Below are 23809 nucleotides of genomic sequence, written 5' to 3'. Positions count from 1 at the left end.
GTTTTTCTGTGTTCGTTACAGTATATGTTTTACATTGTGTGTACATGTACAGTTTTGTGTGTGTTTTCAACATGTCAGGAGTGAAACGTAAACACGTTACTCTTTCATTAAATGAAAAATTAGCAGTGCTACAAAGACTGGACAAAGGGGAAGATTGTTTATTTTACTTTTTTCTGATAATCCGACCTTTTTTTGCGTTCTGACCATACCCCCAGTCCCAAAGGTGACGGATTAGAGGGGTTCTACTGTAAATGTAATATAAGGAAAAATTGAGCATTTTTAGATTTGATACGAGAAGAATTGACTTATAGAACATTAATGCAGTAGAGGATTGTTAAATGTATTTTTGTTTTCAGAGATGACAAATGATTAGGTTAATCCATTCTTAGTGCTATCTTAAGTCATCAAACTGCTTCTTTAGCTTTTGATATTCTGAACACAGAGAAGTACTTACTGTTACCTTTGTGGTGAATACACTGGTTTTCATATATTTTTCTTAAGTACTGTAGTGTACTTTATATGGTATAATAAAAGTTTGTTATATAAATTCAGAAACATCAGATTAAAATGCTGTTCACAATAAATTGTTAAAAAAAACATTTTAAATACTTCTACATTCAAAGAATACCGGGATGAAATCAACACGTACCTTGAACCTGTTACCAGTGTGGGTGATTAATATATATGAAAACCAATGTATTCACCACAGAGGTAACAGTAAGTAGTTCTCTGTGTTTAGAATATCAGAAGCACATTTTAAACACATTTTTCTGTTAATTGCAAATTGTTGCTTAAGTGTCTAGGCAATCATCTAGGATTAATTTGGGGTAGGGCACAAATTTATATTGAATTCTGTTTTACATATCTGTTACCATGGAATCCCTGTTTAAAACCAGATCATGCTGTAATCTTGAAAATCTGTGTTGACATCTATATGATTTGTAGTTTTTATGGTGAATAATGAAAAGAAATTAATAGAATTTTATGATCTCCAATTATTATAATAAAAGCACCAACTAACAGCTGTAATCCAGTTAAAATATTACTTTTACTCCAATGATTATTGCATTATTTTGCTATCACAATTTATCATAATAAACACATATCAATAGTTAACTTAGCATTATTAAATAAGTAAATTTAAGTTAATATTTATTGAATTAGCAATTCAATAAATATTAACTTAAATTTACTTATTTATTGAAATTTAAAAATAATTTGAAAAATAAATTTACTTATTTATTTTATTGAATAATTTTTAAAATTATTGTTTGTTCTTTTATATAGTTTAATCTTGCAATTCCTGATGAGATGGATGTTCAAGTAGAAACAAAGAAAGCTTTAGCTGGTCAAATTCCGAATCTCGAAGACAGTACCTGCGTCGAAATATCCCTGACCACCGTTGATGGCGACACGTTGGTTCTGGAGACCTGGCATCTGGGAATGAACGAGCAAAATGATCCCGTGGTTAAGATTTTGCCCACGGTTTACAATAGGATCGGACTGATGCTTAAGTCTCTCATAGCCGTCAGTCGCGTCACGCCAGCATACAGACTTTCATGCAGACAGGGTCACGACACCTATGTCATCTGCTATAAAGTTTATATGGGAAATCCACAGGTATTTGTTTTAAGCAAAAGTCTAAATTGTTTTTTTTTTTTACTTATCATAAACAAGAATATTTAATGTTGTTACTAGTTACATTTTATTTTATTTTTGGTGACATATTTCATTGTTAGTATATTTTGTGCTAGTGCACTTTCTCAAAGACAGACTTATCACACTGGATTCTGTTCCATGTTTAAGCCAGTATGATAAATCTGTCTTTGGAAACAGTATACTATCACAAAATTACAAAGTAAGACAACAGACAAAAAGTGATCAGAATAATGTTTTATTATGATAATTTGTATATCTTGACTAAGTTTCAGATTTGTTTTGAAATGTATCTCTACACTCAAATTAACTGGAAAAAATCAGTTTTTATTCAAATCACAAAAAAATACTTTCATATTGTTTATAACAGAATAGTATTCAGATTCCAGGAAAAAAATTCTGTTTTTTTTTTTTAATTGGTCAAACATTGTGATATATTTTTTTTTAATGTTTCACAGAAAAATGTTCTAATTCCATGATTATGTGATTTGATTAACTCATTCACTTGCCCCTCACCCACAGTCCACTTGTTTCCAATATAAACTATTCATAAAAAATTCTCAGGATGCTGCCTTTTCTATTTTGGTTTTTCATAATGGAAAAAATTTCATGAAAATTTTAAGTTAAGCCTATTCTCTATATATAGAATAGATTTTAACAATTTAATATTATAGCTAATAATAATTGTTATAAATGACATTTAACAAATTAAAAGCCACATTTAAAATTTATATTTTATTGTTTTTTTAAAAGAAAAAATTTATTATTATTATTATAGTAGAGCATCGATTATCCGACCCCCGATGAACCGTCACATCGGTTAACTGACCGTTCTAGTTGGCAAATTTCAAATGTCCGCTAGTGATGTGGCACTACAATATTTGGCTATGTCTTGGCTTTAATATTATTTTTGTTAAATTTTTGCGTGTATTAGCTGGCAACTACGGCTCAACCATTGTAGGGTGGTCAGTATTTAAACGAGATTTAATTTTCTAATTATGAGTGGTTGTTTGTTTTGTGAGCAATAAAGTAATTTAAAAATAATTTTTAATGATACAATAGCTACGATTATTATTTTAAAAAAAATTTGTTAGGCTTAACATCGATGAAAGTTCAACATGAAGTTGGTTAATAGCAATATACTAATTACATGGGATATACTAATATACTATACTAATAATGTATTTTTTTCATTCTTTTCGATTTATCTGATTTTTCAGTTATCCGACTAACCTGAGTCCCCAATTGAGTTGGATAATCGATGCTCTACTGTATTATTATTATTAAATTAAAATTTAATAAAATATTTCCATCAAATTTATTAGTATGTAAAATCATCTTTCAGATGGTTATACTATTAGAACACTTGCATTATATTATATTTGATTGTACAATATTCAATCTGACATTTTCTAATTTTTCAAAGTTGAAACAAGAACAAATTGTTAAACATTTGAGTCCCAAAGAAATAATAAGAGATTGAGTATAGCTACAAAGTATTTAATACAACTCAATTTTCTGAAATAATATTTCAATGTGAATTGGAATGTATGTATGCAATAATAAACAGTTTAAACAATTTAAAACAAAAAAGTCTTTAAATCAGCAATAATTTTTTGATGAATAAATGTTTTCAACCATCTTTTTCTAAAATGTAAACAATTTAAAATATAAAGCTATGCAGGCAATAATAGACTTCATTTGTTTATTTTTGTATCATTTTACATTCAATATTGTATTTTCCATGCATAGTCATATCCACATAACTGATCAGAGATAAAATAATATACTGTCTTTAAATCTTTTCATATATTCAATATAGGTGCAAGCTAATGTTTTGCAGTTACTTATTATAATGAGTTATTACTAATGATGCACTCAGAACCAATTACGGTGTGATAAAAAACGAACGTTTTCGAACCCCTTCTGGGCTCTGCATCGGATTCTTAACCGTTCCTAGATGGTTAGTCGTATGAAATGACGTTTAAATAAGAGTTCGATTATAAGTTCAAAAAAAATTACAAAAAACCATGTTGCATATGCATACATGGCTTTTTGTTATTGTTTATTCTTGAGTACAACTCCACACCTTGTATTCTTAGTAGGTAGTGAAATTAGTAGGTAGAATATAATTTCACAGAATACAATATAACATTAAAAACACTAGCAATTTGTATGTTTATATCATTCAGCTTATTACATTTTAAAGCATCATTGCAGTTATGATTACTTTGTAGCCATTTCATCATCAAAATTTGATCCATTTAGTGGTAAGTATCTCTGTGTGCTCTTTTACTTCTGTTTGAAATATAATTACATAGTATCAAAAACTTTAAAAAATTGTTTTATTAGAATAAACTACATAAGAAAACTATAGGCCAGTATACTTTTATGTATATAGGAGCTTAAGACTTTTTTACAATATTGTTGCAATAAAAATTCATTTTAAATACAATACAGTAATATATTTTTTTATTTGCATTTGAAGGTAACAGAAGTTGTGTATTTTTATTCCTAGATATACATTGACTAATATTTTACAGAAGTTTCTTCTTTCATTTTCATCATGAAACACTTGATCATTAATAAATAATAAATACTTTATACAATTATAAATAATGAAGTGTGACCTATATAAATTTGATTGCAAATCCATGTATTTTTTTCTGTACAAAAAATTTAGAATATAAATTTTAAATTTAGGATTTATAACTGGAATTTAAATCTTTATGCATATGTAATTTAACTAATGATAGAAAATGAGTTAAAGCAAACAATCTCTGGATTAGATTAGGCTATGTTAATACTACTATTAATAATTAAATGATAAGTAATTTGGCCTAGAGTTAGGCATTAGGTGTCATCTCTTATTAAATTTAATAATTAAAATTAATATTTACTAATTGATTTAGAAGATTCTGGAATAAAAATGAGTGAAATTAGTAAAATTATTTTGAAAAGATCTGCCTGAAAGTGGTTAACGTTTTTTATATGAACTTAAATAAATTTTTCCTTTGTACTGATTACAATAAGATTATATATTATCTAAATATATAAAATTACATATCCTGACCGACTGACTGGGTGATTCATCATGACTCAAGAGCTAAACCGCTGAACCTAAAGAGATGAAATTTGGTACACAGTTAGGGTATGTCATGAATATGCACACTAAGAAGGGATTTTCAGAAATTCCCCCGTGGGGAAGAGAGAAAGGATTGAGGCTTAACCTGAAGAACGGCTTCTGCTGTATATTTTAGATGCAATTTTTGTTTTTATAGTAACAACTGATTGAGAATCTTAGTGAAGTACCGAGGGAGGATTATTTCTATTAAATTACAAATTCTGTGCGGGTGAAGCTGCAGGTAACAGCTAGTTGTATATATTTATAGTCATACATACTGATAACAAAAACTAACCAATAATATTAAGCCAGATAAGTATATACAGCTACATTTAGTGAAAATTCCAATTTTATTGTCTCAGACATGATAAAAGAATTAAAATTTTATAACTTGAAGATTTATTGTTACTGACTTACTACTAATTAGAATTAATGTTTTGTGTGCTTGCTTAAAGATGCTTTTTTCCAATATTGTCTTTAGCCACAGCTAGAATGACTGAAGCAAGAAATGCAAACAATTTTAAACTATTGTACAGCAAACAAATGACATAGCATATGAAGCACTGATTAACACTGATAATGATTGCATGTTATCAGCCACATTTTGAGACTGAGAGCACAATAATATTTTTAAGCATTTTATCTTGAGGTAAATTATCAACTATAATTGAATTCTGACTACAATAAGTAAAATTTTATAAGAGTATTTTAACTTGCATGTTTTTAGAAATTTAATTGATTATAATTATTAAATCTAGTATGAGATTACAATATAACTGCCTACCACTAGATAAATTATTTGGTATTTAATTAACATAGCCATATTATACTATAGTAGTTTGGCAGTTCCTTTGACATTAACTATAAATTGGTTTCTGAGTTATATATATAGTTTTTTTAGATCTGTTAACTTTAGTAATAACTAGCTGTGCTTGTGGTTTTGCCCATGTGGAATTCAGTTTGTGACTAGAACGGTATCAGTTAGTTGATATCTTTTAATTTATATCAATGTTTTAAGTCACAAATCTTCTAATCCGAATACCGGTATTTTGCATAAAATCGTACTTACTAAACCTTTATTGTCCGGTACTTCTTAACTATTTGTAAAAACAAACATTTTTGGCCTCCATTGAGGTCTGCTTCAGGTTAAAAGGACAGTCGGATTCCATTCTTAGAATGAATGTTTAGTTTTAAAATATTCAAACTCATGTGCATGTTACGTATTGTCATCATTTTCTTGTTCTTCGCATACATAGCGCCAAGCATAGGAAAGAATGTTTTATGAAGAATGTTTTAGGAATGCGTAGGGGACAAAAGATATTCATTACTTTAAATGACAACAAATAGGCAAATGTTCAGCACAAGTTTGGACACTGCTTATCTCGCCGACCACATAACTGCGCCATGCTGTTACCTATCTCATATATGTACGCGTCTTGCCCCTTGCCACCCACTGACACCAAAAATATAACGCTTACCTAGATGATATCTTTTAATTTATATGAATGTTTAACAGAATAATATACAACCTATGTCCACCTTGAAGATCCATTCTAAATATTGGTGAAAGAATTTTTGAAATTGGATGAGTAGTTTTGGAGATTACCTCCTACATCCAAACTTACAAACTTTNTCAGCGCTGACTCAACACACTCAGCACTCAACAGATATGTTGACTGCTACTTTCCAATGAATTGTGGGTAATTGGTAAGGCATTTGAATGGAATCCATCTTGCTGAGAATGGAATTATGGGAACTAAGCACTTCGTACTCGAGTTGGAACGTCGTTGATGACGTCAAATTGTTGACTTCAACACTCAACACGCGCGTTGAAAATTGGAATGTCCTGTAAGTGGGGTCTTACTGTATTTTTATATCAAATTGTGTAGTACATTAAGTTTACAAAATCATTGTGTTTTGAAAATGATTTTTGATTATTTTTTGTTTTTGGCTATAATAAAATTGGTTCAGATTAAGTGAAGCTTGCTTGTTAGATTAGTGAGAATGCACTGTTTTTCCTAACTGGATTCTTTACCTTAATATTGGAGAATGGTTGTTTTCAGTAAGTTACTTTCATTTATCACTTAATGTTCTTTTTATAGATCTTAGTAATTTATCAATATTTATATTTTGTCTGATTTTTCATCCTTTTCTCTTTTAAGCAGTGCTGCCATTTCTAGGATAATTTGAACCTTTCAGGATACTGTTTAGGGTAGACTTATATTTAGGGTTAAGTTAATTCTAGGGTAACACTCTTCTGTGATCTTATGCTTTTATTGTAAAGGTTTTTATTGTACACTTGTAAAAGAAATATATGCCAGATTTGATTTCAGTAATGACATTTTTTCATATCTGCTTTTGCTTGAACCTGAAAATGCACAAAATTTAACAGTGAAGTCTTTGGGGCCATTGTTTAAAAAGTTTAAAAATGTTAAAACCCCTTAAGCCCCAAGTCCAAGTTAAGTTGGGCAGGTACCATAGCGTTACAAACAAACGGTTTTTTGGACCCTTCGAAAAAATTTTTCTTTTTTTGGATGCTTTTTAGGTACTTATGGGTTAAGAGGACGCCAGTCAGAAATAGCGATCAAAGTCGTGATTTTGAATGAAAATATCAAAATAACAATAGACTAGTAAATTTAAATCTAAAATGAAGAAAATTTACTGATAAGGTTGTAAAAATGAAAAAAAATCAATTAGGATGATAGATATTGCCTATTTGCCATATACACTACAAAACAATTTGCATATTCAAGTGGTTTATTATTACAGTTTGTGAAATTTGTTATATCTTTATAAATCATAATTTATTGTTTGATTTAACAATTTTATTAAATTTGACAAATAAAAAATTGCATTATTCGGAAAAAATGCTATTTCCGACTGGCGTCCTCTTAACCCATAAGTATCTTTTCCAGTTCTACATGAATTCCTTTTTTTGCCAGTTCTTGAAGGTTGTCGTTGGTAAGACTCTCATGAGAAACCCGCAGTAACTCCTCATCTACATCTCCTAGTCTTGCTGTATTGATTAGGTTGACAATTTGGTCAATCTAACAATATAGTAATAGTCTCTTCTTATTGAGAATTCTTGGATACTTCTAGCCATACTTTCTTCCACACTCTGTCGATGCATTTATCAGTTAATTCTTGTCAAGTAAAGTCAACATTGCCTATGGCATCCACGATGTTATATTTTTTCCAAAATTGCACCAAACAAACATAGACTTAAGGAAAGTGCAGTGCAATGATGAATTACCACCTTTTGCTAATTGGTTTTTATATACAAATCAATGAAATGCCATGCTAATTTGAATCAGTGTAAATTTTGAGCTTTTTTTTTTTTTTTTCGAGCAGACTGCATTATATTGAATCAGGAATTAATCGAGGAAGCACTAAATGAGGTCTTACTGTATTTGCATAGTCAAAGCTGTTATTTGTTAGTGTAATTAGTCTACGTTTTTTAAAACTACTTATGTTTTAGTCACTCTTGTTTTTATTTCTGATCTAATACTACATGTAGATGACAAAAATTTAATTGGTATAAAACTTATTTGGATTAAACTAACTGGAAATAATACTATGTTTAGGCCTATTGAAAAGCATTAATCCTGATTAAACCTTTGAATCTGATTAACTTTTCATTTTAACAGAATAGAATTAGCTATTTCTAATCGATATTCTAACAACTGGGTTTTTTAACATCATTTCTGCAGCTGAGTGGATTAGTGATGTGAGTCAAAACATAAGTCCTTGGCTAGATTACAACTGGAAGAATGATGTTATGTTAATCTAAATCAGGTGACATTTTGTATTAACACTGTTGTAACATACGTTCTTGTTTATTCTTGATTAACTTAAGTGGGTTAAATTTAACCTTAGTTAATTTTTATCATGTACAGTAGAACCCCTCTAGTCCGCCCTCAGCTAGTCCGTCACTCCGGTTAATCCGACCGTGGTCGGAGTCGAGAAACTTGTCCCGACTCGTCGGTGACTTACCGTCCGTGGCATTCTTCTGTGTTCGTTACAGTATATGTTTTACATTGTGTGTAAATGTACAGTTTTGTATGTGTTTTCAACATGTCAGGAGTGAAACGTAAACACGTTACTCTTTCAATTAGCAGTGCTACAAAGACTGGACAAAGGGGAAGATTGTTTATTTTACTTTTTTCTGATAATCCGACCTTTTTTTGCGTTCTGACCATACCCCCAGTCCCAAAGGTGACGGATTAGAGGGGTTCTACTGTAAATGTAATATAAGGAAAAATTGAGCATTTTTAGATTTGATACGAGAAGAATTGACTTATAGAACATTAATGCAGTAGAGGATTGTTAAATGTATTTTTGTTTTCAGAGATGACAAATGATTAGGTTAATCCATTCTTAGTGCTATCTTAAGTCATCAAACTGCTTCTTTAGCTTTTGATATTCTGAACACAGAGAAGTACTTACTGTTACCTTTGTGGTGAATACACTGGTTTTCATATATTTTTCTTAAGTACTGTAGTGTACTTTATATGGTATAATAAAAGTTTGTTATATAAATTCAGAAACATCAGATTAAAATGCTGTTCACAATAAATTGTTAAAAAAAACATTTTAAATACTTCTACATTCAAAGAATACCGGGATGAAATCAACACGTACCTTGAACCTGTTACCAGTGTGGGTGATTAATATATATGAAAACCAATGTATTCACCACAGAGGTAACAGTAAGTAGTTCTCTGTGTTTAGAATATCAGAAGCACATTTTAAACACATTTTTCTGTTAATTGCAAATTGTTGCTTAAGTGTCTAGGCAATCATCTAGGATTAATTTGGGGTAGGGCACAAATTTATATTGAATTCTGTTTTACATATCTGTTACCATGGAATCCCTGTTTAAAACCAGATCATGCTGTAATCTTGAAAATCTGTGTTGACATCTATATGATTTGTAGTTTTTATGGTGAATAATGAAAAGAAATTAATAGAATTTTATGATCTCCAATTATTATAATAAAAGCACCAACTAACAGCTGTAATCCAGTTAAAATATTACTTTTACTCCAATGATTATTGCATTATTTTGCTATCACAATTTATCATAATAAACACATATCAATAGTTAACTTAGCATTATTAAATAAGTAAATTTAAGTTAATATTTATTGAATTAGCAATTCAATAAATATTAACTTAAATTTACTTATTTATTGAAATTTAAAAATAATTTGAAAAATAAATTTACTTATTTATTTTATTGAATAATTTTTAAAATTATTGTTTGTTCTTTTATATAGTTTAATCTTGCAATTCCTGATGAGATGGATGTTCAAGTAGAAACAAAGAAAGCTTTAGCTGGTCAAATTCCGAATCTCGAAGACAGTACCTGCGTCGAAATATCCCTGACCACCGTTGATGGCGACACGTTGGTTCTGGAGACCTGGCATCTGGGAATGAACGAGCAAAATGATCCCGTGGTTAAGATTTTGCCCACGGTTTACAATAGGATCGGACTGATGCTTAAGTCTCTCATAGCCGTCAGTCGCGTCACGCCAGCATACAGACTTTCATGCAGACAGGGTCACGACACCTATGTCATCTGCTATAAAGTTTATATGGGAAATCCACAGGTATTTGTTTTAAGCAAAAGTCTAAATTGTTTTTTTTTTTTACTTATCATAAACAAGAATATTTAATGTTGTTACTAGTTACATTTTATTTTATTTTTGGTGACATATTTCATTGTTAGTATATTTTGTGCTAGTGCACTTTCTCAAAGACAGACTTATCACACTGGATTCTGTTCCATGTTTAAGCCAGTATGATAAATCTGTCTTTGGAAACAGTATACTATCACAAAATTACAAAGTAAGACAACAGACAAAAAGTGATCAGAATAATGTTTTATTATGATAATTTGTATATCTTGACTAAGTTTCAGATTTGTTTTGAAATGTATCTCTACACTCAAATTAACTGGAAAAAATCAGTTTTTATTCAAATCACAAAAAAATACTTTCATATTGTTTATAACAGAATAGTGTTCAGATTCCAGGAAAAAAATTCTGTTTTTTTTTTTAATTGGTCAAACATTGTGATATATTTTTTTTTAATGTTTCACAGAAAAATGTTCTAATTCCATGATTATGTGATTTGATTAACTCATTCACTTGCCCCTCACCCACAGTCCACTTGTTTCCAATATAAACTATTCATAAAAAATTCTCAGGATGCTGCCTTTTCTATTTTGGTTTTTCATAATGGAAAAAATTTCATGAAAATTTTAAGTTAAGCCTATTCTCTATATATAGAATAGATTTTAACAATTTAATATTATAGCTAATAATAATTGTTATAAATGACATTTAACAAATTAAAAGCCACATTTAAAATTTATATTTTATTGTTTTTTTAAAAGAAAAAATTTATTATTATTATTATAGTAGAGCATCGATTATCCGACCCCCGATGAACCGTCACATCGGTTAACTGACCGTTCTAGTTGGCAAATTTCAAATGTCCGCTAGTGATGTGGCACTACAATATTTGGCTATGTCTTGGCTTTAATATTATTTTTGTTAAATTTTTGCGTGTATTAGCTGGCAACTACGGCTCAACCATTGTAGGGTGGTCAGTATTTAAACGAGATTTAATTTTCTAATTATGAGTGGTTGTTTGTTTTGTGAGCAATAAAGTAATTTAAAAATAATTTTTAATGATACAATAGCTACGATTATTATTTTAAAAAAAATTTGTTAGGCTTAACATCGATGAAAGTTCAACATGAAGTTGGTTAATAGCAATATACTAATTACATGGGATATACTAATATACTATACTAATAATGTATTTTTTTCATTCTTTTCGATTTATCTGATTTTTCAGTTATCCGACTAACCTGAGTCCCCAATTGAGTTGGATAATCGATGCTCTACTGTATTATTATTATTAAATTAAAATTTAATAAAATATTTCCATCAAATTTATTAGTATGTAAAATCATCTTTCAGATGGTTATACTATTAGAACACTTGCATTATATTATATTTGATTGTACAATATTCAATCTGACATTTTCTAATTTTTCAAAGTTGAAACAAGAACAAATTGTTAAACATTTGAGTCCCAAAGAAATAATAAGAGATTGAGTATAGCTACAAAGTATTTAATACAACTCAATTTTCTGAAATAATATTTCAATGTGAATTGGAATGTATGTATGCAATAATAAACAGTTTAAACAATTTAAAACAAAAAAGTCTTTAAATCAGCAATAATTTTTTGATGAATAAATGTTTTCAACCATCTTTTTCTAAAATGTAAACAATTTAAAATATAAAGCTATGCAGGCAATAATAGACTTCATTTGTTTATTTTTGTATCATTTTACATTCAATATTGTATTTTCCATGCATAGTCATATCCACATAACTGATCAGAGATAAAATAATATACTGTCTTTAAATCTTTTCATATATTCAATATAGGTGCAAGCTAATGTTTTGCAGTTACTTATTATAATGAGTTATTACTAATGATGCACTCAGAACCAATTACGGTGTGATAAAAAACGAACGTTTTCGAACCCCTTCTGGGCTCTGCATCGGATTCTTAACCGTTCCTAGATGGTTAGTCGTATGAAATGACGTTTAAATAAGAGTTCGATTATAAGTTCAAAAAAAATTACAAAAAACCATGTTGCATATGCATACATGGCTTTTTGTTATTGTTTATTCTTGAGTACAACTCCACACCTTGTATTCTTAGTAGGTAGTGAAATTAGTAGGTAGAATATAATTTCACAGAATACAATATAACATTAAAAACACTAGCAATTTGTATGTTTATATCATTCAGCTTATTACATTTTAAAGCATCATTGCAGTTATGATTACTTTGTAGCCATTTCATCATCAAAATTTGATCCATTTAGTGGTAAGTATCTCTGTGTGCTCTTTTACTTCTGTTTGAAATATAATTACATAGTATCAAAAACTTTAAAAAATTGTTTTATTAGAATAAACTACATAAGAAAACTATAGGCCAGTATACTTTTATGTATATAGGAGCTTAAGACTTTTTTACAATATTGTTGCAATAAAAATTCATTTTAAATACAATACAGTAATATATTTTTTTATTTGCATTTGAAGGTAACAGAAGTTGTGTATTTTTATTCCTAGATATACATTGACTAATATTTTACAGAAGTTTCTTCTTTCATTTTCATCATGAAACACTTGATCATTAATAAATAATAAATACTTTATACAATTATAAATAATGAAGTGTGACCTATATAAATTTGATTGCAAATCCATGTATTTTTTTCTGTACAAAAAATTTAGAATATAAATTTTAAATTTAGGATTTATAACTGGAATTTAAATCTTTATGCATATGTAATTTAACTAATGATAGAAAATGAGTTAAAGCAAACAATCTCTGGATTAGATTAGGCTATGTTAATACTACTATTAATAATTAAATGATAAGTAATTTGGCCTAGAGTTAGGCATTAGGTGTCATCTCTTATTAAATTTAATAATTAAAATTAATATTTACTAATTGATTTAGAAGATTCTGGAATAAAAATGAGTGAAATTAGTAAAATTATTTTGAAAAGATCTGCCTGAAAGTGGTTAACGTTTTTTATATGAACTTAAATAAATTTTTCCTTTGTACTGATTACAATAAGATTATATATTATCTAAATATATAAAATTACATATCCTGACCGACTGACTGGGTGATTCATCATGACTCAAGAGCTAAACCGCTGAACCTAAAGAGATGAAATTTGGTACACAGTTAGGGTATGTCATGAATATGCACACTAAGAAGGGATTTTCAGAAATTCCCCCGTGGGGAAGAGAGAAAGGATTGAGGCTTAACCTGAAGAACGGCTTCTGCTGTATATTTTAGATGCAATTTTTGTTTTTATAGTAACAACTGATTGAGAATCTTAGTGAAGTACCGAGGGAGGATTATTTCTATTAAATTACAAATTCTGTGCGGGTGAAGCTGCAGGTAACAGCTAGTTGTATATATTTATAGTCATACATACTGATAACAAAAACTAACCAATAATATTAAGCCAGATAAGTATATACAGCTACATTTAGTGAAAATTCCAATTTTATTGTCTCAGACATGATAAAAGAATTAAAATTTTATAACTTGAAGATTTATTGTTACTGACTTACTACTAATTAGAATTAATGTTTTGTGTGCTTGCTTAAAGATGCTTTTTTCCAATATTGTCTTTAGCCACAGCTAGAATGACTGAAGCAAGAAATGCAAACAATTTTAAACTATTGTACAGCAAACAAATGACATAGCATATGAAGCACTGATTAACACTGATAATGATTGCATGTTATCAGCCACATTTTGAGACTGAGAGCACAATAATATTTTTAAGCATTTTATCTTGAGGTAAATTATCAACTATAATTGAATTCTGACTACAATAAGTAAAATTTTATAAGAGTATTTTAACTTGCATGTTTTTAGAAATTTAATTGATTATAATTATTAAATCTAGTATGAGATTACAATATAACTGCCTACCACTAGATAAATTATTTGGTATTTAATTAACATAGCCATATTATACTATAGTAGTTTGGCAGTTCCTTTGACATTAACTATAAATTGGTTTCTGAGTTATATATATAGTTTTTTTAGATCTGTTAACTTTAGTAATAACTAGCTGTGCTTGTGGTTTTGCCCATGTGGAATTCAGTTTGTGACTAGAACGGTATCAGTTAGTTGATATCTTTTAATTTATATCAATGTTTTAAGTCACAAATCTTCTAATCCGAATACCGGTATTTTGCATAAAATCGTACTTACTAAACCTTTATTGTCCGGTACTTCTTAACTATTTGTAAAAACAAACATTTTTGGCCTCCATTGAGGTCTGCTTCAGGTTAAAAGGACAGTCGGATTCCATTCTTAGAATGAATGTTTAGTTTTAAAATATTCAAACTCATGTGCATGTTACGTATTGTCATCATTTTCTTGTTCTTCGCATACATAGCGCCAAGCATAGGAAAGAATGTTTTATGAAGAATGTTTTAGGAATGCGTAGGGGACAAAAGATATTCATTACTTTAAATGACAACAAATAGGCAAATGTTCAGCACAAGTTTGGACACTGCTTATCTCGCCGACCACATAACTGCGCCATGCTGTCACCTATCTCATATATGTACGCGTCTTGCCCCTTGCCACCCACTGACACCAAAAATATAACGCTTACCTAGATGATATCTTTTAATTTATATGAATGTTTAACAGAATAATATACAACCTATGTCCACCTTGAAGATCCATTCTAAATATTGGTGAAAGAATTTTTGAAATTGGATGAGTAGTTTTGGAGATTACCTCCTACATCCAAACTTACAAACTTTACCTCTTTATAATATTAGTATAGATAAATAACTGATAACAATATCTATGATTATAATGAATAAACTACTGTGTTTAAAATCTGAATGTTTCGTGAGACTAGATTATATCTAAAGTAAATTGTATAAGTTTTTATATTCCCACAATTTTGTTTTCAGTACAACTTGCTGGGCGATGGCTACGAAGAGTGTCTGGTCGGCCAGGTGGCAACTCCGGTTGGAACCCTGACATTGAGTGTGGCCTACAGGACGAATCTCACGATAACACCCCAGCGTTCTGAGAAGGTCTGTCCATTTCTGGTAAAAAGTGATTACTTCGAGCGGGATGCCAGCCCCAAATTTCAGTGTCATCGGTGTTGCTCTGATCCTTCAGCATACTCTTCAAATTTTATGTATGTATGTATTGTTGAGATGCTTAGAAGAAAGAATTGTCAAAATGGCTTATGCTGACTATTTAATTTTTTTTACAGGAACAAAATTACTCGAGATGGCAACTTGCCCCACACTTGTTGCTCTGTTCCTAATGGTAATCAGACATGTCCACAAAGTTTTGATCGTAAGGATGTTAAGATGGAACGAAATGAAAATAATAAAGATGCAAGATTTAAAAGGTAATCCAAATAAAATATTAACTTTAGCAACACACGTGTTGTATTTGTTCAAATATACAGTAACCCCTCGTTATATCATGTTTATCAGGAGACAAAGAAAAAGCATGATATATCCAGTGGTGCGATATAATTGAGTACTAAAAATTCTGGGCTTTTACTAAACAGATTATACATGCTTCTGATATAAGCAAGTGTTTCTGATATAAAATAGCTTAGTTTTTCAATCAGCAAGTGTTTCTGATATAAAATAGCTTAGTTTTTCAATACTGAATTTTATTAGTAGTTGTATCATATTAATTGACATTTATGTAAACATCACTACTATGAATATCCATTTAGCATTATTGTTTCTTTAACAATGACATTTAAAGGCAAATACTGTCAATATAAAAACAAAATATTATTTGCAATTTTATTATATTTCGTAATAAATTGCATATTAAAAATTCGTGTAATTTACATTGTTCAATAAAAATGATAAATACAGTAATTGAAATTTAAAAAATAAGTATTGAAAATATAATAAAACATCAAAACTTATAAAATTACAGAGTAAAAATTCTCTAAAAAGCAAAATAAAGTTTTGAATTCACAGAAACTTGCAAATGAGGAGACAGCATTTAAAACCAATAAATAAACAACTTTTAATATCAAAAGGAAACAAATAATTGATCTGTCAATCTGTTTTGTTTATTTAGATCTTGACAAATGTATTATTTCACCTACAGTGGTAGTTTCAAGGACAATGGTAGGAATAAAATACCATATTTGGTTGCAAAAAAATTCCATGGCAATTGTTAATTTAAAATTTATTGACTCAAATGCTTTTAAAATTTGGGGGACAAAAAATTGTGATATAACAAGGGGCTACTGTATTTTAAAATGATTGTTGAGTATACATGCTATGGAAAATTGACTTACAGCATTTGCACTTGTTACAAAATTTTGCAACCTTTCAACCTATCTTCCCAAAAAACAGGGATAGTTAGTATTGATCAAGTGCAGTGTGTCATATTGATTATCTGTAGTCACTTGTGAGTTTACTTTACTTCCTCAAGCCCACATCATAGCTGCAAAGAAATGGTTCTATTGATCTTAACATGAAAGTTAGGATTGTGGAAGCCCATCAAAAGATGAACATGACTTTGAAGTAAATTGCAGAGATGTATAAAATAGGAAAAACACAGGTATAGCTAAATTGTCATTGTCTTTGTCATAGTGCAAATTCAGCAGATTGGTACAGGCTTCTAATTACAGGTTTGACATTTTGAAGGGAAATGGCTCCACAAAAAGAAAGTTTAGGAAGAATGGCAGTGAGGAAATTAATGACATGATTTGGGTCTGATTTACAGCCATTACAGATGAAGAACTTGCCTATTTCTGGCCCTACATTGCAAGAAAATGCAAAGGAAGCTGCTGAGTTGTTAGGTAAAATATGGACTTTAAAGTATCAAAGAGCTGGTTAGAATTTTCAAAAGAGGCATTCACTTGCTTTCAAGACCCTTTCCAGAGAATTGGCAGATGCTCCAGAAGAATCTATATCAGAATAGTCTGCAAGACAAATGGTTCTTATGGAGGGTTACAAGCCCAAAGATATTGCCAAGGGTGATGAAACTAGCTTTTTTTTTACGAAGCACTTCTCAACAAAATTGTATCTGAAGGGAGAATATTGCTTGGGTAGAAAGCACTCTAAACTCCACCTGACTGTTTTTGTATGTGCATTCAGACAGGGAGACAGAAACCCAGTCATAGAAAAATCAGCCATGTTCAGATTTAAGAACATGAATATCAGAAAACTTACTGTTATATGGAAATTAAACAGAAAGGCATGGATGATAACTGATTCAATGGAAGAATGGCTCAAAGGATTTAACAATAGTATGAAGAGTCAGAATTGCATTCTTTTGTTCTTGGGCAATGCAACATGCCATCTTCATACTGAATTGTTGAACATAGGTTTTGTATGGTTTCCTGCTGGAACAACATGGATCATGCAGCCCTTAGACTTAGGTGTGATAAAATATGTCAGATTAAACTATCACCGATCGATTTTGTGATTGATTATCACAAAGATGGAATCCAGTTCATTTGCAGCTGAGATCACCTGATCCATATCTACTGGATATAGCACTGTGGATAGCAGAAGCAGTCAGGAAAGCGTCATCAGCAGCAATCAGATCTTTCTTTTGAAAATCAAACTTTCTATGTAATGATGAGGAAGAAGCAGCTGAAATTAGTAGTGAACGAAGATGGTGCCAGCATCAAAACTCTGAATAATGCTACTTTGGGAATATATTTGCTGAAGATTACACAAGTATTAAAGTGAAGTTGCAACTGAAAATGATTTAGAGCAGTATTTTTCAACCACCAGTCTGTGAAAAAATTTCACTGGTCTGCAGAAAAATATTTGACTGTATTGACACTGGCACAATTGATTACATGTGACATTTAAATAGTAATCTAGTGTTACTATATGTACTTTGTTACGTACAGAAGTTCAGTGCAAATTATTTTACTTGACTACTACTACAAATCCTGATCATCCTCTGTGTTAAAGGGAATATTAAAAAAATTGCATTAAGGAGAATAAAGAAGTGATTTGCATGTTTTTCATGAAGTAATTTAATCTTTCCTCGTGTCTTTGGTTTGAAGACATTTCATTTTACATGTACTAGATAACTTGTATATGGTGGAAACCTATCGACTATGAAAGAATTGATCAGTACCATGGGATTCCATTATAGACAGGTTTGACTAATGAATGTTTAACAGTTTTACATATACACAGTAGAATCCCACAAACCTGGTTTAATGTGTACTGAGAAGGTGACGAGTTACCAAAATGAAGAGTTTCTTGGCATAGTGCTAGTCTGAATAGCAGAATTTTCAAAAGGTATTACATGTGCAAATTAATATATGTATTAACTATGTACCAATAATGACTACAGTAGACCCCTATAAAACAGGTTCATAATAATGCGGATTCGTATATAGTGATGAAAAAATTGCAACCGTATTCATATAAAGACGCTAAAAGAAACTTGTAAAATACAGTAAAACGTCATCACCAACTCGTGTCGTGACAGGATTGGTCGAATCTAGACCAATAGCGGATATTACACAAACCATTGAGTTTAAACGAGCAGTGGACCTACTAAAAAACCATTTATTATTTACTTAACAGCCATAAAAATTATATTTATATTAATGATGGATGTCTCCAAAGTTCAGCAAATTTTTCGCAGAAAAATAATGCATCAGGAAACAAGCACCCACCGTTTGATGTGCCGCTCCACGACGAAAACAAGCTTAAGCAATGGCATCGTCTAACGGTGCAAACTCAGTAAGTAATCCTACAATTTTTTGTTTATAACATAGTTTATATGGATTATTCCCAAAAAATTATATGTATTTTGGAAATGTTGAGTCAAATTAGTCTAGAATCGATTACTTTTATGGAAGAAAACCTTTCAAACAGCCGTAGTCCGTAAACTGCATAAGTGCCAAGCTGTGATTGGCTCATGTATTTAAGGACTCGTAGAACATGAATTTCATAAAAAGCGGAACATATCTACTGTGTTATACGGGGGTTGACTGTATTTCTATTTGTAGTTAAACTTTCAAAATTTTCGCTATTCAGTGGTACCTTGGAATAAGGGTTATATTCTTTGTTAATACATTGAATTGTTGTTATTATCAAGTAGCATCTGTGAAGAACAATAACTTATTTGATCCCAGTGTTATAGAGGTAAAAATTAGATTAAATTTTTTTTCTGAACAATACAGTGAGTTTTACGGAAAGTTGAATTATTGAGAGTCAAGTTTCCAAGACTTACTGCATAATGTTTATTTGCATAAAAATTTGTGACAATTTTCTTATTTTATCTGATTGTGTGTGTTGTACAAGAAAAAAATTTTTTCATATAAATTGAAAGTTATTAAACTTAAATCAGAAACATAAATTTCACTTTTTTTTTTTGCTATGATCTCAATATTGTTATGTAATTGCATTTTATTTTTAGAGAAAAATGCTTCGGTCTCACTGAGTCAAAAGTTGGTGCCTTCGTTCCAAGCAACAGGCGTCCGGATCCCTCTCCGCTTCCGGATCTGCTACTGCCCGACACGCCATTTCTAAATCTGGTCCGGAATGACAGTGACAACAACCCCATTTCGGACGGGCCAGCAGATGGTAAAAAGGAGAGGACGTCGGAAGACGTGGTCGACAGGAATGCAAACATGGAGACCGCAAACAGAAATGCCATCAATAGTAATAATGTGACTCGCAAGAAATATGGAAATTTTGTGGATTTGAACAGCAACCCTCAAGACTGCAATTATCGTAAATCTTCGGGAAGCGAAAATTCTCCTTACGATTTTGTTATGGTTGAATTGGTAAGTGGGATGTTTTCCTGTCTTAAATTTTATTGTTGCATTAAGTAGTTTAGCAGGCCTTAAACAAACAGATGGAAATTCAAGTAATAGTATTATCAATAGTTGTTGATATGTAATAAAAATGATTTGTTAGAAGCTTGTTATAAACTTTAACTAAAAAGACATTTATACTTTCGTACAATAAAAACATGAAAACACAATCTTCAATATTGTAATTCTATTTTATTAATGAACAGTTTTAATACATAGCATTATCATAGTGTGAAAACTAAAGCAGTTAAGTGATACTTGCTCTTTGATGTTCATAATGATTGGTAAGCAAGACAAGATTTGAATTTACAGTCAATATCTTTGGCCATAGAAAAAAAATTCAACTACATTCTGGATTTATACATATCCATTGATGCAAGAACAATTGCACAAGTACTAATGTTACTATTTAAAAAATGTTTGGCAGCTTAAATGAATTAAACAATTTACCTTGCAAGTGAGGTATTTTATTGACAAAAAGAAGTTTAAATGCCAAGTAAAGTTCATCTCATTAACATTTTATCACTCAAAGTATTTATATTTTAGTCTAGGGTAAGATTTCTAAAAATATCATGTGATAAATGAGCAAATGATTACTATACATTATTTCACTTAGCTTTACCTTGCCAATAAAAGGACAAAACACAAAGGGTAGTCTAAGATAGCAATAAGATCTAACTGAACTTCATTTAATTGCAAAACTTCTTGCACGGATAGAACTTTTTAATGTTGCTATATATGGTGATGTGTTGTTGATCATGCCCCAAAACACCTCCAGATTCATATCTGTCAAAATATTGTACAAGATAAAAAAAAAAGTGACAACTTATCGTTGGCTCATAAATAAAGCAATGTTGAGAATTTAACTCCACTTGTCCTAAAAGTTTTGTTTGCGATGACACGATATAATCCTCAACTATTATCAACATATCTGTTTTATCATCCTTAAGATATTTGGTTTATGTAAATATTAAGTCTGTATGTAATAATTGTTTTTTGAATTTTGGCCTACTTAACAGAAACCATCATTTGCCGACTGGAGCGGAAATGGAGACCTGGGCGCTTTTTTCCGAGAATGCCAGTCTGCGCCTCCCCTCACTTCATTCGAAAGCCAGCCGTCACTCGAAGAACAAGTGGTAGAGATAAAGAACCAACTGGCAGTCTTCGAGACCAGCATGAAGGACTTCGATGATTTCGTGGACACACTCTGTCGTACTGAATCTCGCAAGAATTCCGACTGAGACGAGTCAACGCCGAATCTTTGCATTCGTAATTGCTTTATTTTATTGATACTAACCATTGAAAATAATTATGAAACTTAAATGAGAATTCTAAAAGTCGTTTTAAAAAATTGGAAGTTTACTTTACGATCTCTTAAGACTTCAGACTAAATAGCATAATATAAGAAAAGATTGTATTTAATTTATGAATGTGTTTATATTAAGATTTTTATAGTATTTAACTTGTACAGTTTTTTGTAAAAAGTAATTTACTTACAATATTTGTTTCAACATCCAGAAATTTTTTCGACGTATTTATTGTTAGTTTTAAGGCATCGACGGCAAAGTATTATCCAGCATATCATGCAATTCGTTTATCGAATAAAAATATATTGCCATGCAAGTTTTATAGTCACAAATAGCAACTAAAAAGTAACTTATATGCCATTTTTCCTAGTCAGAATATAGTAGTATCGCATACTCAAGAATTATAACTATTAGATACTTCATTATATTTGGACAGCCTTTAAAATTTGTCTTTTCAACTTGCATTTAGACTTTGACAGCAGTTGGAACGTTTTATATCCGTATTTGAATCTGCCCGAAAAAGGCGACTCTTGCAAAGACTTGCATTATGTTTTGCATCCAGGCTTTTATCTTGCTTCGGAGGGACGAAACCTATCTAAAAGTAGAAACTCTTTGATCAGCAAGTTCAAAATAAGAGAATAATATTAGATCAAAACTTTTAAATCTTGCACATCTCACAAAAAGATCTGTCAAGGCATGATACATAATTGAAAAAAAAAATTCTCTTGTTTTACTGATAAAAATGGCAGATTTTGGAAAATCTGCACATCTAGAATAACTTTTATGCCATCCGTCTAAGCATTTGATATTGAATTTAAATAAAATCAAAATTATTGTTATAATTCTCATGTCAAATTGTATTTAGGTGCTATTTTTATAAAAATTCAAACATTCAGTTTTAGCAAAATTATTAAACCATTAAAATAAATTACAAAACATTTAAAAAATATGCTATGCTAAATTCCAGGACTTTCTACAACAGACTGCCCAAACTTAAAGATCGTTCTCTGCAACAGTTCGATACTTTGTAAGCCACTTAACCGATTTTAACATTTATATACAGTTAATTATTGGCTTCTCGTTCATCTTTAAAATTTTATAACGTTTGTGCCAAATGTATCGTTACCGCTGTCACTCGGGAAGAAAGGGTCGAGTTTAATTTCTGTATCTTTGTGAGACGCCGACAAATATTAGTGTAGAAACTAAAATTGGGATGTTTGATTAGTTTAAACAATGTCAAACTGTAATGTCAGAGTTGTAATTCTTAGTTTTTTGTTGGCAAATTCTGGAAATAAATAGAAAAGTAATGTGTGTCTTTGTTTGAAGTAAAAACATATTATTTTTTATATTTGTGGTAATGTTACATCAACGTGGCTGCAAATAACAGAAAACCAATTTATTTGTAACAAATTATAATAAAAAGATTCCTCCTTTAAATGGAAAACATAGATTTAAAATTTGGTATGATTTCTTTGATATGGCCAATTTTGTATTCTGTACATTATTTGAAGTTAATTGTGCCAATAGGAATGTTAAAGATTGCATTGAACTGATAAATTCTGTATCAAGTATCTGAGGTATGGAAAATGAGTATGAGGTGTCCATACAAAGGCATGCGGCATTTTTCAAAAGTTTTGACCTTTTGAAAAATATAAATTAAATAAAGAAATTAATCATTATCATCAATAGCCTTTTAATATTCTTTTCACCGATTTTTTATATAGCATAATTTGGGTGAAATTTAATGCAGGAATTAATTGGAATGTGTGTACATAAACAAGAATTCACATAGCATAGAAATACATTGAAAGTTTAAGAGATTCATTCTTTAAATAAATCAAAAAGTTTATGCTTAAAAATTCTTTGAAAGCATAATACAGTTGTTTGTCTATGTTAATAAAGTAGAAATTAGCATACAATATTCAAATTATTTCTCTTGAACACATGGAGGGTGTGTGGCTGTTTACGGTGGTGCCATTCTAATCCCATTTTCTGATATTTAAAGAGAGATAATAGGTTCCAGTCTCTTGTTCCTTCAGATGGAATAACAAGAACTAGTCTGTAAAGAAAACACAAGTCATTTTGATTATGTTTGAATGATGCTGTCTACAGAAATTCAATCTCTTCTATGAGAAGAAATTAGAAATACATAAACTACAAGTTTCTTGGTATAAAGGCCCACATAACATTTATCCCAGTGACTACAGAGTTCTGGAGACAGTTGTCTGGCAATGCATAATCTGTCACACCTTATGATTAAAGCTGCTAATAATCTTCCCACAGTTTTAT

General features: G+C 30.2%; 1 protein-coding gene across 2 annotated transcripts in view; it reads left to right on the top strand.

Moving 5' to 3' along the window:
• Window positions 1-23809, top strand: part of LOC111625968 (autophagy-related protein 13-like) — a 42167-nt gene extending 18358 nt beyond the window's left edge. The window contains exons 2-6 of one of the 2 annotated variants that reach the window (XM_023369227.1): window positions 1288-1620; window positions 15340-15572; window positions 15651-15791; window positions 19814-20183; window positions 21233-23809. In XM_023369227.1, coding sequence (XP_023224995.1) covers window positions 1288-1620; window positions 15340-15572; window positions 15651-15791; window positions 19814-20183; window positions 21233-21454 — 1299 coding nt within the window. In that variant the 3' untranslated portion in view covers window positions 21455-23809. Of the gene's footprint in view, window positions 1-1287; window positions 1621-10040; window positions 10393-15339; window positions 15573-15650; window positions 15792-19813; window positions 20184-21232 lie in introns of those variants that run through there. The other variant, XM_023369225.1, reaches the window with a different exon arrangement.

This window comes from Centruroides sculpturatus, unplaced genomic scaffold, assembly GCF_000671375.1.
Source record: "Centruroides sculpturatus isolate CEXI.00-Female unplaced genomic scaffold, Cexi_2.0 scaffold63, whole genome shotgun sequence".
NCBI lineage: Eukaryota > Metazoa > Arthropoda > Arachnida > Scorpiones > Buthidae > Centruroides > Centruroides sculpturatus.
Note: the sequence above shows the minus strand (reverse complement) of the source record. Positions and strands in the feature narration are given on the sequence as shown.